General features: G+C 41.2%; 1 protein-coding gene across 9 annotated transcripts in view; it reads left to right on the forward strand.

Annotated features, from left to right (window-relative positions):
- The window catches only part of SPATA13 (spermatogenesis associated 13), a 106,463-nt gene that overhangs the window by 66,770 nt on the left and 23,046 nt on the right, over nt 1–16,647 (forward strand). For 5 of the 9 annotated variants that reach the window (XR_014563559.1, XM_083736111.1, XM_083736112.1 and 2 more), the window contains 2 exons: nt 10,364–10,717; nt 15,445–15,589. Coding sequence is in view for 8 of the 9 variants with exons in the window: in XM_083736111.1 (XP_083592237.1) it covers nt 10,364–10,717; nt 15,445–15,589 (499 nt within the window). In the remaining variant the exon portion in view is untranslated. The remainder of the gene's footprint in view (nt 1–10,363; nt 10,718–15,444; nt 15,590–16,647) is intronic. The other 4 variants (XM_083736114.1, XM_083736115.1, XM_083736118.1 and 1 more) reach the window with 1 other exon arrangement.

Below are 16,647 nucleotides of genomic sequence, written 5' to 3' on the forward strand. Positions count from 1 at the left end.
GAACTATGTTAAGTAAATACATCGATGTGTTAAATTCCCAGCGCATCCCAACAGCACAAATATACCTGTAATTGTGTGAGATATTGAGGCACAGAAGTGCTATATCTTTAGCAAAAGCTGAGAACTGAATTTGTGGAGCAGCAGGGAAGGAACCACTTCTCTGTGGCTTTCTGCTGCACTCAGGTTCCATGCTTTTTCTTATTTTGCTTCCTGTTTCTTAACTTGCAACGTATACCGGCAGTTACATCATTGCAATATTGCAAGGAGGTTAATTAGGTAAAACTCCTATATCTCTTTGTAGTGTAAATATAAAGCAGCTGTTGGTGTTCTGAAGGTCTTTGTCAAACCTGCCCAGTGCATCTATGATACATACTTCATACAGTTTAAACTAAAACTTGCTATGAGTGAATGGAATGGTGTAAAAATAATGCAGAAATGTTGTGGCTCAGCAAGACTGACCTACTTGCTATAAGTAGCAGTTAGTAAAACCAAAAAGTGTGTGTGTGTGTTTTCACTTTCTCAGGCTCCTTCTATTAGCTTAATTTGTTATGTTGTAGTTTTGCATAACTTCATTAATTCTACAAAGCACATTCCTTCCCCCAACCATTTCGTAGAATCTGAAAGATGGTATTCAACTCAGCTTTACTCAGAGATGACCCACTGAAATTAATGAACATAACTAAATTAGGTCCATTAATTTCAATGTGTCTGCTGTGAGTAAAACTTAAGTCTAATACCACTCAATGTTTTCCATCGCTTAGACTTCCTGTATTTTGTAATACTTAGCGTAACTGGTTAGATACTTTTATTCTTTTGGAACAACATGTATCTAAAATGTTATATTGCAGATGTGTGAAGGGAAGAGCCACCTCTAGCACAATAGCTGAATCATATGGTAGCAGGCAAAGAGGAATAAAAACAGTCCATATTTCACCTCTTGCAAACTGCTACACTGTGTGGAAGGATGAAAGAATGTCAGGGCTTCAGAATAGTTCTAGGTGTTAAGTAATAAAGCTTCAAAATGCACTGCAAATCCTACACAGATTCTGTCACTGGAATAAATGGTAGAGATCTGCATAAGAACATTTATGTGAAGAGAGCCAGTGTGGTGTGGAGCAGTACCTGGGACACCAGGATTACAAGTCCCCACTCAGCCATGAAGCCCAGAAGGCGATCTTGAGATAAGTCACTGCCTCTTAGCCTAACCTACCCCACAGGGTTGTTTGTAAAGATAAATAAGGAGAGAACTATGTACAGCGGTACCTTGGGTTATAGACGCTTCAGGTTACAGGCACTTCAGGTTACAGACTCCACTAAATCAGAAATAGTACCTCGGGTTAAGAACTTTCCTTCAGGATGAGAGCAGAAATTGCACAGTGGTGGCAGCGGGAGGCCCCATTAGCTAAAGTGGTACCTCAGGTTCAGAACAGTTTCAGGTTAAGAACGGACCTCCAGAACAAATTAAGTTCTTAACCCGAGGTACCACTGTACATACGTCACCATGAGCTCCTTGAGGAAACAAGGGAAATAAATGTGATGATAAAATGAATAAATAAAAACTAAGTATGTAAATATAGTTCCTTGGGCACAGGGGAGGCACATGCATTAGGCGAGGTGAAGCCATTTGCTTCAGGTTGTGGATCTGACCCCTTCCTCCCAGCTTCATGGGTGCAATGGTGGGAGCAGAGAAGGAGACCTGGGGAGGAGGTTGTCATGAGGGCAGCGACAGGGCGTTTTCCTTGGGCATAGCGCAGTGGTAGAATCATAGAATTATAGAGTTGGAAGTTGCCCCAAGGGTCATCTAGTCCAACCCCCTGCCATGCAGTTTGCATCCAGTAGGTCCAAATTTCAGTCCCTGGCATCTATAGCCAAGAAGGATAGCAAGTAGCAGAGTCAGGAGTGGGCTCTGTACAAGACTTGGCTAGCAAATAGACAGAAATGCATTTAGTGGTTCAACACATTGTAATACGGCTTAACGTTTCCCCCCCCCCAAAAAAAAAAATGCTTTTCTGTGACCCAGAACCTGCTCTGTACCAAATATTTGGGTTGTAAGTCTTTGCGTCTTTAGTGATATTGTTACTTAATTGGCTGGAAGAGAGTTTGCATGTTCTGCCTTCCTTAGAGCTAGTAACGTTTGAATGAAAGCTTGTAAGTTGTGCTACTGATTCTGAAGCAAAGTACCAAAAGAAGACCTAGGTTGGCACAGGAAAACACAGAAGACTTAAGTTGCAGCCTTTTGAGGCTGCTGGATTATTATGCAGGTCTCATACTTTGTGAACGTGTGAAGTCATGCTTTGAAACGGATAGGAAAACCAAGATAAATGAAAACAACACTGCACGTTTTCTTCCATATTGTACCAGGGTCCTTTTGAAACCGTCTGTTTGTGTTCACAACCTGCCATCTAGTGGTGAGATACTTTAAAGCAGAACTTTCCATGCATATTTGACAGGATTGATTTTCAGTTTGGGGTTTTATCAGCCATCCAGAATACTTCCTTACATATGCAAAACATCATGCTTTGCTTTTGTAATTTGAGACTCCAGTGCAGAATTTTGAAACTCCCCATAACTTGATATGAAGCATCTGGAGTAGCTGCTCAGGTTTTATTTTTTTAACTATCTAAAATCCTACTGGATGGGTCGGATTTATGTAGTTCTCAGAATTACAGTCAAAGATTGGAGAAAGAATTTTAGTTCCTTCCCTCCTTTTGCTGCTTCCCCACTGGCGAAATCTAGATGGAAGAGTCATTGAGAGCCTTATCCTCCACAAATGTGTCTGCTTCCATCTGAAAGCTGTCCAAGTTAGTGGCTATTGCTACATTGTCTGGAAGCAAATTCCATCATTTGATAGTGTGCCGTGTGAAGAAATACTTCATTTTGTTTGTCCTGAACCCCCACCCCCCGCCATACAGCTTCACTCTGGGGTTTGGTATTTAGGGGGCAGAATTCATGGTTTTCAGTTCAGAGAGTGACAATCCAACTTCATTCTGTTCCCCTTTCATGGGTTGCAGGATTGCAGCTCACAACATCAGCAGCAAAAAAAATCCAGGTACTATTGTGATATGGTAGCAAGAACATAACCTTATTCATGGCCACCATGCTTCTGTTTGTTTATCATCCCACAATTGGGCGTTTACGTCTACAAAAAGAGAAGTAAAAATTGACACAGGAAACATTTACCTTTCTAAAATGTGCTTTGTAAATGAATGTGTAACTGGCTAGGACTTTGTCCTAAAAGGTGCAGTATACATAGTTAAAATAAAATAAATAATAGGATAGGTCTTGAATCTTTCTATTTCATTTTGAGAATTTGAAATACAGTGGTACCTCGGGTTAAGTACTTAATTTGTTCCGGAGGTCCGTACTTAACCTGAAACTGTTCTTAGCCTGAAGCACCACTTTAGCTAATGGGGCCTCCTGCTGCTGCCGCGCCGCCGGAGCACGATTTCTGTTCTCATCCTGAAGCAAAGTTCTTAACCCAAGGTATTATTTCTGGATTAGCGGCGCCTGTAACCTGAAGTGTATGTAACCTGAAGCATATGTAACCTGAGGTACTACTGTAGTGTATTGGCTTATTTGGGTTTATTATTTCGGTTTCTGAACCACTAGAAGACCCAACAGTTATGTTTTCCAGAAAGTTGCCCCTATGTTACCAGGAGATAGAAAATCTCTGCCCCCTGCCCCAGTTGTCATGCTTATGAACTTATGAAACATGACGTATTTCTATACCTGCTATACTATTCCCGTTACTATTCTGTTACATGATGTGGACAATTGTATCTTTTTTAGACCAATCATACATTTTGAACAATACGTAGTTGGCATACCTATGTGAGCACTTACCGTAATACTACTGTAACCAACAGTCTAAAAAATAAAAACCATATCCGTATAGAAATAAATTCCCTGATTTCAAAAAGGGGAATCATATCCCGCAGTACCTGTTCTCAAGATTGCAACCTTAGATTATGTTGGCTGGGGGTAGGGGTGGGGAAACAGCTTTGAATATTTTAGTAAAGGGGGAAAGATTTCAACAGCTATCATCAAATAATTTGCCTGCTACCCAAAAAGCATTTTTTAAAGGCATAATGAGCAACTGTTCTCATAGCAACAACTTGAGATTGGGAGGCAAGGCCAGTGCTGCAATTTAGGTTATGAATCATTCTATCCATTCTTTGTTCTCATCAAACTGAAATGAAACATTAAAGGCATTAATGTAATAACGGAGTTCCAGTCTCAGGAGATTAGAGAAGTATCCAAAGCAAAGGAGGGTGGGAAACCTTCTTCGGGCCATTAATGATAGCATTGTTCTTTTCTCGCAAACTGCCTTAGCCAGCTTGGGTGTTAAGAACTTTGCATTCCTTGGCATAGCCATCAACCAAGAAACGCCAACGAAATGGGCGTGGGAACTGGAATGGGCGCAAGCTGAAAAGGGAAGTGGTCAGTGACAAGCTGACTTGAGCAGGAGAACCCAGAGAAGTAGGCAATAAAGGGAGATGATGATATGGGAAGTCATAAGAAGAGCAGAGCCCTGAAGCTGGAAAAGACCAAAGGCCCATCTAGTCCAGCACTCTGTTCCCACAGTGGCCAACAAGATGCCTGTGGGAAGCTGAGCACAACCCCACTCTTCCCCAGTTGCAACTGGTATTCCAAAGCATAAAAGTCCTGTTTTGCAAGAGCCTAAAGAGGCCACGTGCAGGTAATTTGGACCTAGCCTGGGACTTAGCCTTGTCTAAGAATGCAGAATATGTTGACACATTGCTGTGCCGTGAAAAACGCTGGTGGATGTGATCCTGGCTTTAAAAAGAAAATCACCTAAAGGACTCTGATGACCACCTAGCTGCAGTCAGATGGAAAAGATGCCAGTTACGTCCTGGTGTATAACCATGAAACACTTTTAATTCAGCTTAATACCAGCAGCAAGAACTTAGCATTTATAGTTTGGAGGCAGAAGTTGGAGCCGAGTGGATTTGGCCACAAAAACTTGTCAAGGTAATGGCTACAAGATGTCAATAGGACAATTTTCCCTAATAAGATGAGTTAAGATTTAAGGGTCCTGGTGGGGTTGTACTGCTGAAGATAAGGATGATGTGTCTGTAAGGCTTACCATAGAAATAATATCTTTGATGTGATGTATGTCAGGGCAGGCTATACCTGCAAAACATTGTTCTTTTCTTTACCAGCTACAGGCACAGAATTAGCAATGGTATTCTGTTTCATCATAGCAGGTGGTGCGTATCTGGAATTAAGCAAGTGTTCATTGATTTGTTCTTCCTAGTTACTTAGGCAAGCAGAATTTGGGCAGTTATATAAAGTCTCTAGCAGGTGGAGCAGGCTGTAGACTCAACAGGGAGAGTGCTTTTTTTTTTTTGCTACCTGATTCCCATCTCTTTCTATATGTATATTAGCTCTACAGCAGGTGGACAATGATTGGGGAGATGAATGGATAATTTTGTTCTTTCACTTCAGGTGTGAAAATATCCTGAGCTTGGCACTGGGAAGGTGGGTGGGAGCCAGTTTGCTTTGATCATAGGCTGTGGTTCTATAAAGTTATTTTCAGGTTATGCATAATTGCATATACATTCAATCTTAATTTCTTTATATATATAAAAAAACCTTTCCAAATATCCTACCTCTTGCTGTTCTTTTTCTCTACTTTTAGACCCTTTCAGCAGGTATTTTCTTTTAAAATGAAGCCCTGTGTAAGTTGCCGATTCTTCTTGCACAATGGAGGAAGTATATTCGAAAGGTTAGGCAATCTAGCATTGAGGAACGTGTTTCATTTTCCAATTTGCTTTTGTACACACATGAATGGTACACATTAGAACTCTGCATGTACACTGAGTATTCCTTTCTCTCTCTTGCAGGTAGGAATTAAAAGGAAAGTAAGTGGTATTTTAAGTTTTCTTGCACAATTTTTGGTGATAGACTGAAGTGACTTCTGAGAGGTTAGAAAGCCAGCTGTGGGCAGACTGTATCCTGTCACCTCACATCTATTACCTTTCAGTTCTTCAGGACTTTAAAACTTTGAACTCTTTGCAGGATCTTTGGATCATACATGTATGCCTGTAACTCCCTTGTTCAGCACTTGGGACTGGTTGACTCAACACATGTTTACTGCTGAATGCCTGCAGCATTTGGCAATGGCATTGCCACAGATAGAACTCTCTCAGATCATTCAAAAGGTCCATTTTTAAATCCCTGGTATCTCCACGTAAAAGCATCTCAGGTTGGCAATACTCTGCCTAAGGTGGAGTATACTAGTAGCCACTGATAGCCTTTCTCAACCTTGGGTCCACAAGTTGTTGTCGCACTACAAGCCATCATTCCTAGCTAGCAGAGGCTACCCCATGGTCAGGGGTGATGGGAGTTGTAGTCCAACAACACATGAGGACCCAAGGTTGAGAGAGGCTTCTCCAAGGGATGGAGAACCTGTGACCTCCAGATGTGTTGGGCTCCCAACTCCCTTTAGCTGTCAACCCAGGGTGGGGCAGCTGTGAGAGGCAAATCCCATGCTAGGGATTGTTGGGAAAGGAATTGAAAATAAAACTAACAATAATCAAAATGCCAACAACTATGGTGCGACTGCATTTGGAATGCTGTGTGTGTTTCTGGTTGGCTCACTTCATAAAGTTATTGTAGAGTCGGGAAAAGGTTCAGAATATGATAACCCAAATGATCGAGGGGATGGAGCAACTCCCCAATGAGGAAAGGTTGCACCATTTGGAGCTTTTTATTCTAGGGAAAAGGCAAATGAGAGGGTGACATGATAGCAATTTATAAAATTATGAATGACATGGAGAAAATGGATGGGAGGGGGAATTGAATGAAGAAACTGCCTGCCGGAGGAAGCGCTTTTGTGAGGGTCCCTTTGAAAGGGGATGTGGAGAAACCTAAAGTGGATTTTTCTGCACAATGGGCACGTTCTCTGATTCTACATTTTGGCTGGCAAAGAAGGTTGAGTGGGTCTTTAATCTCTTATAAAGAGAGATGGTAGAATTCAGGTCTGTGTGAGAGTCATGCTGTAATCCCTGTAAGCCTGCTTCTTTAGCTGTAAATTCGGGAGGAAAGGTGGATAAACTTTCAGTAGTGACTGAAATGCACTTTGCATGTGCTCTCAGACAATTCCTCTCCTATATTGTAGGACCTTGGTGCTGAATGTATCTTATAGGCCTTTTGTCAGGGGAGCCTTAGCACAAACGGAGTCCTAGCCAATGTACACTTTCTCCTTTTGAAAAAAAATATATGTGCATGTTCAGACAGGGGGTTCCCTTATTTCTTAACTCAGTCTTGTAGCCACTAAGTTTAGTGCAGGGATATGGAACCCTTGTCCTGTCCAGATTTGGGCTACAGTTTCTATCAGCGCCAGCCAGCATGGCCAATGGGAGTTGTAGTCCGACAGTGTCTGGAAGGCACAGGATTCCATGTCCCGGCACTAAGCAATATACAAATGTTTCTAAGTAAAATACAGAAATCAAAGAAAGTTGGACTTCTGTGCAGCCAACTCAGAACAGGCTGTTCTCTGCTTCTGTGGTTTGGGCAGAGTGGGCAGGTCATAATCTCTTCTGATTGTTCACCAGGTTTTATTGCTTAAGACAGGGCAATAATAAATAGCACACAAAAAGAGGACATGTGACGTGTCCTTTCTCTGGTTTTAAGGTACAAGGTCATGGAAATGAACACTTTGCCTGGCTAAGCTACGCTGTGAGTTGTGCTTGTCTTTCCAGCTCATTTGTGAAATTAAATGGGAAGGACAAAAGAATGACTTTAGTCAACTCTTTGATGTCCCAATGTGTGTGCGGGGCTCTTATGTCTGTGTCCAATGACAAAGTAAGTTGATTGTTTCGTATATGATTTTCCTGCCTGGGTATATAATTGTAAGGGCAAGGCCTTAAGTGGTGTGAAGCAATGCACAACTCTGTTTAAATTCAGTAGGGTTACTTTGATTTTAGACAGCAATATGGATTTATACGACAAAAATATTGAGTCTGAGTGACTTCTTTATGAAATGAAATAAAGATGGTACAAGAATGTCTCCAGTCAGCTTTTCACTATCTTGAATGATTTAACACTCCGGAATGAAGGACTTACTTCTGAGTAAACATGCTTGCCTGCAGTTTTGTGCACAGTTACCTGAGAGTAAACCCTATTGAACATAGTGGGGCTTGCTTCTGTGTAAACATGCACAGGCTTAGGCAGTATATAGCACATGTTTACTAAGAGGTAAGTCCCACTGTATTCAGTAGGGCTTACTCTTTTGCAAGTGTGCTTATGATTGCAGCCTTGGTAGTTGTGATTTTTAAAAGCACACCTTTAGTTGCTGTATGTGAAGCTACTCACTGTCACTGTTTACTGTATTGTTTAGTACAGAGTGTTTCACTTTGTTTCTGATCTTCTAAATATTTATGCCACTCTTTCCCAACCTGGTGCACCCCAGATGTTTTTGGACTATGCCTGTCACCTTCAGCCAGCATGGCCAGTTGGCAGGGATGATGGAAATCGTAGTTCAAAAAATCTGGAGAGCCTCAGGTTGGGTTGACTGATTTAGTCATGAAAATACTGTTGATGGAATATATGGCATAATAAGATGCTATGGGGAGGTGCAGGAAGCTCAGGTGACTGACCAAAATTAATTCTTTTCCAATTACGGTCCATGTAGAATCTTAATTTAAAGCTCATTTCAACACAGAATGGAAGCTGTGGTTTATATCTGCTAGTTTACCCATTTTTCCAATCCCAGCATGTTGCAAGTCAAAAATAAGACAAAGTGAATTAAGCCAGAATTTAACAAGTCTTACTGGCATGCCAATATCAGGGCTACAAAGTAGGGACAATGTTGTTGATCACAGAGGTTGTAAGATGTTACACCTTAGAGAAATGGATAGTTCACTTTGGGGCTGGGCCAGCCTTTAGGGTCAGGATGTTGCCCGATGTCTTGTACCTGGGTTTTTATTCCATTGCCCAATGTAGTGAAGGTGAGAGCTCTCTTCTCCTGGTTTCCATCCCGCTTCTACCATATAGAATGCTGCAAGCACTGCTGTCTTGCGAGAGGATCAGCTTCCTATGATACTAAATATTACAGTTTTGTTTTTAATTGTTATACTTTTAGGATAACATGAAAAATATTTACTTTGCAACTAATACCGAGGTTTGCAGTCCAGTGGATCTGGTGTGGTTAGTACAAAAAGAAAAAAGAGAAAGGCTCCTTAGTATAGTAGCCGTCACAGAATAATTTGTGGATGATCAAGGTATTAATGCTCTGGGAAGGAGAAGTAAATTATCTACAAAACTGTGAAATGAGTGGGAGTCTACTTCTCATTTTCTGTAATGGCACCCTTCAAAGCGACAAATGTCAGTGTTAAATAGTAATTGCAAAATAATAGTAACTTCAGACACTGGGATGCATCAACACTTTTACTTCTACCAGTTTACTGGTAGATTCCCTTGTATGTATGCACTTCTTTCTTTTGTCACGATCTGGACAGTAATGTCTCCGCCTTCATTTACATTGGAATTTTATGTGTATGTTTGACCCACTTTCATTGTGGAAACAAACAATGGGAGCTGTATCTGATCGCTCTTTCTCTGAAGGAAATCACCTTCAGACCGTTTAAGATTTAACCTTGTGCTTAAGTTTCATTGCGGGCAGTTTTGCTGCAGTTCTGGACTAGAGGGCAATGTAGCAGCCCTTTGCTTTCTGCTCACAGCATCATAGTCGCGAGTTAACTTCCACCTTGTTGCCTAGTGCAAGCAACGAGAGCATCTGTGGCAACTGCGTTGGTTAGGGAGATGCAGGCAGCTATCCTTTCCCAGGAGACCGAACTCTCTGAAGGCACTGTCCAACAGGTGATGCTCCCTTGGCAACAGCTCATGTTTTGTCTAGAGTGGGATAAACGATGAGTTGGGGCATAACACAAAGCCAAACCATGGCTTAGCTCACAGCAGCAAAGCAGCAGAGGAGGAGCAGAGCAACTGTGACCTGTCTGGGAGCCCCATATTTGTTTATTTCCACTAAACCAAGGTTTGGCTTAGTCCTTTGTGCAAACTGGGGGACTACTGAGCTAGGCGGACCAATGGTCTGAGTTGGTATACAGCAAATTCCTATGTTTCTAGATGATGAACAATTCTTTGTGTAGGATTTTAACTTTCCAATTATTGTTTATGTGGTTCCATGATATGTATTGCTCTAGCCACTGGATGGCATCCTGGGATGAAGGGCAGCTAATCACTTGAACAAATAAATAGCTCCAAATGTCTGGAGGGGAACAGATTGGGGAAGGCTATGTTGTACCATGTGAAGGATATAGCTTATTACGTCTTTTAAGTGCTTTTGGTTTATTTGACCTGTTCACGTTTAAAAAAGGTTGTTACTGATGATCACTGGAAGAAGGCCCCATACCAGGATGAAGACAGGACAGACACTCAAAAGGTCACACCCAGAAGATGGGGCTCTGGAAAAAGATCGCGCCCTCGGCCCCTCTCAGATTACGGCCAGTTGGCAATTAGGAGTTTCTCAATACCAGAAGATTCCGTTGCTATGGAGTCTCAGAAAATGGATTGTGTGGATGCTGACACTGAGCCCGGATCGCCTTCTGCTGCGCCGGGAACCTGTATGGTAGCCAGTCAAAGAGCGCACAAAAGAAGACCCATCTCTGTCATTGGTGGGGCCAATTTCTATGAGAACCAAACAGAAGAAATAACAGACCTCCTTACACAAGTAAGACACAAAATGCACAATCAAAAGACCCTCCTCCTCCTCCTTCCTTGCCTGTAACCTTCAAGTTAGAATTAGTGGACACCTCCTTTTCCTTCCTTCTGCCAAATCACCATCATTCTTCTAAAAAGCATGACATCAGGCTAATTAATACTTCTCAATGGATGATTGTTCCTTTGTGGTGTACACTAACTTTCCTCCTTTCTGGATGCTGATACTTGAGGCTTAGAAATATTTATATCTCTGTGTATATCTAAGTATGACCTATGTAATCAACAATACAGGTTGTTGTTGCATATAAATTCCAGTATTAACGTGTATTAATTGTGTTTCTTAGGCCTATGAAAGTGTTTATTAGCTTAGAAATATTTATGGGCACCAATTCTGGCATTTGCCCAACAACCTTAGGGAAATGTGCAATAGAGTTATTAAGGGACTCTCTTATAAACCGGAGTGTTAGAGATAGTGCCTTGTATCTAGTACTAGTGACTACAAGGCTTGTGGCACCTTAAAGACTTAATACATTTATTGTGGTATAAACTTTTGTGAACAGAACGATACATAAAAGGATCCTATAACCATGCAGGCATATATCACCCCTGAGTACTAACAACCTACCAATTCATTTATTTTCCTGCTATTCATTCAGAAGAAAAACCAAAGTGACAGACAACACATCAGTAAAATCTAAAAAACAATCCTAAGAATCTGATGTAGCAGACGTCAACATTTACAGACCCAAATCCACATTTACAGACCCAGATCCACCATGCATGTACCCAGGGACCCATTTCTTCATTTTGTTATGGTATATTTGTAGAGCCCACTTTGGATCATGCCAGGACCCAGTAGTGAGTCCTGACCAATCAGCTGAAGATGCATGTATCTGATGAAGTGGACTCTACAGAAACATATGCCACAATAAATGGATTTATCTTCAAGATGCCAAATACCTTAAATAACTTCGTTCTTTTTCCTACAGCAATTTAACATGACTACCTGTCTCTGGAATTAGTACTAGGTGACATGTTGCAGAAAGGACCAGTAACATATGTGAAATTTGACTCATTGTTGACTTCTGGTCCAGTTGTGTTCATATACCACTGTGGGCTTAGCTCTGTCCTGATTCAGCTTTTCAAACTCTTTATCACTAACCAACACCTAGGATAGCTTGCAGAAATATGCCAAAAGCTTCGTTCATCCCATGGCACAATCAGAAGTGGACAGGAATTCAGTGTGGGCTAGCTTTTTCATGAACAGGCTGAGATGGTTGTGTGAACTGGGCCTGAGACATGAATTAGCTCTTAGGTTATTTCTCCCCAGATATGGCTGCAACTATATCTCTGCATACCAGCAAAGAATGTTGCACGCTAATCAAAGTGACATTGACCTAGCTAAATTTGAATACTGTAACATTTTTAGAGGTTGCACAGAAGCACAAGTCCCATATCTGCCTCTGTCTTGGAAAAAAGCAACATCTAAATTTGCCCTTTCTTTATGGAAAATGAATAGGTAGTCCATGACTAAAGGTAAAGGTAAAGGTAAAGGTACCCCTGCCCGTACGGGCCAGTCTTGCCAGACTCTGGGGTTGTGCGCCCATCTCACTCAAGAGGCCAGGGGCCAGCGCTGTCCGGAGACACTTCCGGGTCACGTGGCCAGCGTGACATCGCTGCTCTGGCGAGCCAGAGCCGCACACGGAAACGCCGTTTACCTTCCCGCTAGTAAGCGGTCCCTATTTATCTACTTGCACCCGGAGGTGCTTTCGAACTGCTAGGTTGGCAGGCGCTGGGACCGAGCAGCGGGAGCGCACCCCGCCGCAGGGATTCGAACCGCCGACCTTTCGATCGGCAAGTCCTAGGCGCTGAGGCTTTAACCCACAGCGCCACCTGCGTCCCCAGTCCATGACTACCACAGTCTAAATGTGTATTTTGATCCATCTTTTAAAGCTAGAAACTTAATACTTCTCTTAAAAGATGGTCTGTAAATAGTTGGGTTTAACAAAGAGCCTGTTTTGCTGTACTGACTTTGGTTCAAGTTATATAAAATATAATTTGTCAATGAATGAAGTTTGAACAGAATTAACTGAAATTTCATTTTCTAACATTCTGGAAACTTTAAAAAGAATGTACCCTATTTTTATTTTTCAAGTGTTCAGACATACAGACATTTCCATTTCCTTTTAGCATAACGCCTCCTGCTGGGAAGCTCTTTAACAGTGGGAAAAGGAAACATTCATACAAAGATACAGCCTTCTCACTAATTTAAACTACGATAGAGAGCTGTATTGTTTCTTTTGTGAAAATGAATGGGTTTCTAACAGACATTTTATATATGCGTAGAGCTTCAGATGTGCCCTTAGCCTTCAAATATTCTAAAAATAAAAAATTGTCTTGTTCGTCCTTCATGAAAAAAAGTTTTGCTTTGGAAGGGCCTTTGCATGGCATCCAGAAATCTTCACTTTGGCATTTATCAATTCTCTTATGATGGGTCTTTGGCTTCATACTTTACAATAACTCTCATCACCAGATTGTCATGAAAAGATTACCAGAAATGGAGTCTTCTTACCATGGATGTGACGGGAATGTTGTTTCACTGTTTTTTGTTTTTTTGTTTAATAAGCTTTCCAGCAAGGCGAGATATTTGCTTTCCTCCCTAATTCAGATTTTCTGCAGTGTATTTAAGGAGAAAATTCTTCACACTTGTGATTTCTCCTCCACATAGGATGCTATCCAGAGGTACTGTTCCTGACAGCATAGTCTATTCTGAGTCTGACTCTGGCCTTATCCACACTTAACTTTCTCTGCTCTTTCCAGACATGGTCTGTGATTTAAAGCTCTATATCTGAGCACTCCCCCCCCCTCCCCAGTTCTTTTCCTGTAAAAAAGCCCACTCTTTAAAGCTCAATCGGAGTAAACACCAATCCATGGTAAACCTGAATTGACATTTGCTACGAATCAGCTTTAAAGAGCAGGTTTTTGCAGGTCAAGGTAAAATAAATCAGAGCATTAAAGCATGGACCCTCATGCCTGGAAGAGTGGGGCAAAAGGTAAGTGTGGATAAACCCTCTTATATAGGTATCACCCATATTTTGTTCTCATTGGATAGCATTCAGCAAGTCTGCCAGTTATACTGGCACTTTTAAAACTTGTAAAATTCTACTTTGCTGAAATTCTGGAGACAAATTCAAAGGTACGGGACCACTCTGAAGGTAGGTATATTCTTATTATTACTGATGCTAAGAAGAGGAATCAATTCTCAAGGCTTGGATTTTGTTCAGCACAAATGTACTAATTACTTAAAGAAGAGTTTAAGTGAAACACTTGGTAATATCCTAAGTATAAACAAATTCACAACAAGCAATAAATTAGCTTTTTCTTGAAAGTAAGACCTGCTGAAAACTGGTATTAGTTTGTTTTTTTTAATTGAACTGTTGGGTTAGATAAGAGAATTGAAAGAGATTTATATGAATCACTAGATATGATGGATTTAAACAACAATAATAAAACATAGCAATCAAAGAATTGCTTGAGGGAGATTTTTGTTAAGTTGATATTTTTATTTAAGAGAAATCAGGAGGAAACACACAAGCTCCAGCAGAGTGTCAGAAAACCCAAAGCAAAGCCCTTGTTGACCTTTATTTTATTTGCTTGGGAATTCGGTGCAGGGAAAGCTCTGTTCTATAAGAATCCTTGTTTCGTGCTAGAAGGTCAATTAAGGTTTCCAGAGAGGCAGCATTTAAGTTTTGATAACTAGTATAGCCTTCTGAGAAGGAATATGTGCTTGAAAAGCTGTGAAAATGTGAAGAAGAGAGTAGCAAATAGAGTTTAGTGTGAAGGTTTTTAATGTAAAGTGTGACTGGGAGCAAACACTTTAGAAAGTGCAATCAAGTAAAGGGGAAAGGCAAATAACAGTATTTATTTTATTATATCATATTATATAATATAAGAAAATAATCAAAGTGCTTACAGTAAACACTTAGAGAATCAGTTGCATGGAATGTGTTACTTAAAAGTGCATCTATAAACCTAATCAGTGCTTTTTAATATAGGGAGAAAGATAGAGGGGCCCATAATAAAAACCCAGAGACCTTTTTTCTTTCATCTTTGCTAAACCTCTATAGGCAGCTTGTTCAAGTTTCACCATCACCTGCAGGTGGTCACCAGGGAAAGAGCTTTTTCAGTTGTAATGCCTTAGCTCTGAGTGCTAGTTAACTGAGTCAGCAGCCATTCTGTCCTCTGTAATACGCCATTGCATTCATTCGCACACACACCTGGTTTATTGTTCTTCCCAACAACTAGTTAGTATTCTATGCCTCCTGAGTATGCTCAGCACACCCCCTTAGGGTTTATTTCCCCTAAAATGGGTTGTTGTTTTTTGCTGGGGGGAGAGAAGGCATTGCTTCTGCAAACCTCGTGGTTTCCCCAAAGCCTGCTGATACAGATTATGATGATGATATTAATTTTATTTTTACCCCACCCATCTGACTGCCCCAGCCACTGCTTTGCGTAAGCAACAACACTCACCTCCAAACATCAGAAATAGATGGAATGATGGACATTTACAATTACATGGAACCCTAATGTTGATTTACTGCAGTAGAGTGTTGAGAACACGTTTCTTTTGCCTATGTAAACTACTTCATTTCTAAACAGTGTTTTCTGCACAGCTTGGTTGGACTTCCAGGTAGATTTCTTTGGTAACAAGCTTTCTTTGTTTTCCTTTTTTTTTAGCCAGTTGCACGCCCTCCGGTACCAGCACATCAGGTTCCTCCTTATAAAGCTGTCTCAGCCAGATTCCGCCCCTTTACCTTTTCTCAAAGTACACCCATCGGTCTGGATAGAGTTGGATGTAAGCGGCAAATGAGAGCATCCAATGGTGAGTTTCACAGGAGGCCAATGGAAAATAAACTTACAAGTTATTCAATGGTTGCTCTAATCAGTGGTGGCACCCAGATCGCTGAACTCTCTCCCAAAGAAGGCCTGCCCAGCCCCATCTACTCTGGCAGATTAGCCTTCCATTTGGATTTATGTTTGCTTTATATCACCTGATTTATGGTTCTTAAAATTTGGGTCATCTGTATCCTGTATGGTTATTCTTTTATTCTTTTTCATAGTTTATGGCATGGGTAGGCAAACTAAGGCCCGAGGGCCAGATCCGGCCCAATCACCTTCTAAATCCAGCCCACAGACAGTCCGGGAATCAGCGTGTTTTTACATGAGTAGAATGTGTCCTTTTATTTAAAATGCATCTCTGGGTTGTTTGTGGGGCCTGCCTGGTGTTTTTACATGAGTAGAATGTGTGCTTTTATTTAAAATGCATCTCTGGGTTATTTGTGGGGGGCATAGGAATTTGTTCATTTTTTCCCTTCAAAATATAGTCCACCCCCCCCCCCAAGGTCTGAGGGACAGTGGACCTGTTGAAAAAGTTTTCTGATCCCTGGTTTATGGTGTTGGTTTCGGTGTATTTTGGTTAAAAAATTACAGACATACCTCAGAGATACTTCAGGTTCAGTTCCAGACCACCGCAGTAAAGCAAATATCACAATAAAGCAAGTTTAACTTCTCCCACAGAGTTGTTATGAAGGTTAAAAATGAGAAAACCATTACAGCAGTTGTTACACTGAAATTCCTCATTTCCCCCCCATGCAAAGCCCTAATATCATCACTGTGAGGCTTATATTGGGGTTAGCCACTTCCCACAGAAAAAGACCATTGTTGTTTTCACAGACAGATTTAAAACCCACCATTGCCCAACAGTGAGGATGAGGTGTGTTATGTCTTGGATGTCAGGTCTTGTTCCTTAAGGACTTGAATAAAGTCATGCTTTTGTTTGGCAACTTGATCTGGAGTCTTGTGCATGGCTTAAATCCCACCAATGCAGTGAGATTTAAGAGGCCCAGCTGTGTGCAGAATTATAGCTTGGTTTTCAGATGT

Source organism: Podarcis gaigeae (assembly GCF_964106915.1).
Source record: "Podarcis gaigeae genome assembly, chromosome: 4".
NCBI classification, from domain to species: domain Eukaryota; kingdom Metazoa; phylum Chordata; class Lepidosauria; order Squamata; family Lacertidae; genus Podarcis; species Podarcis gaigeae.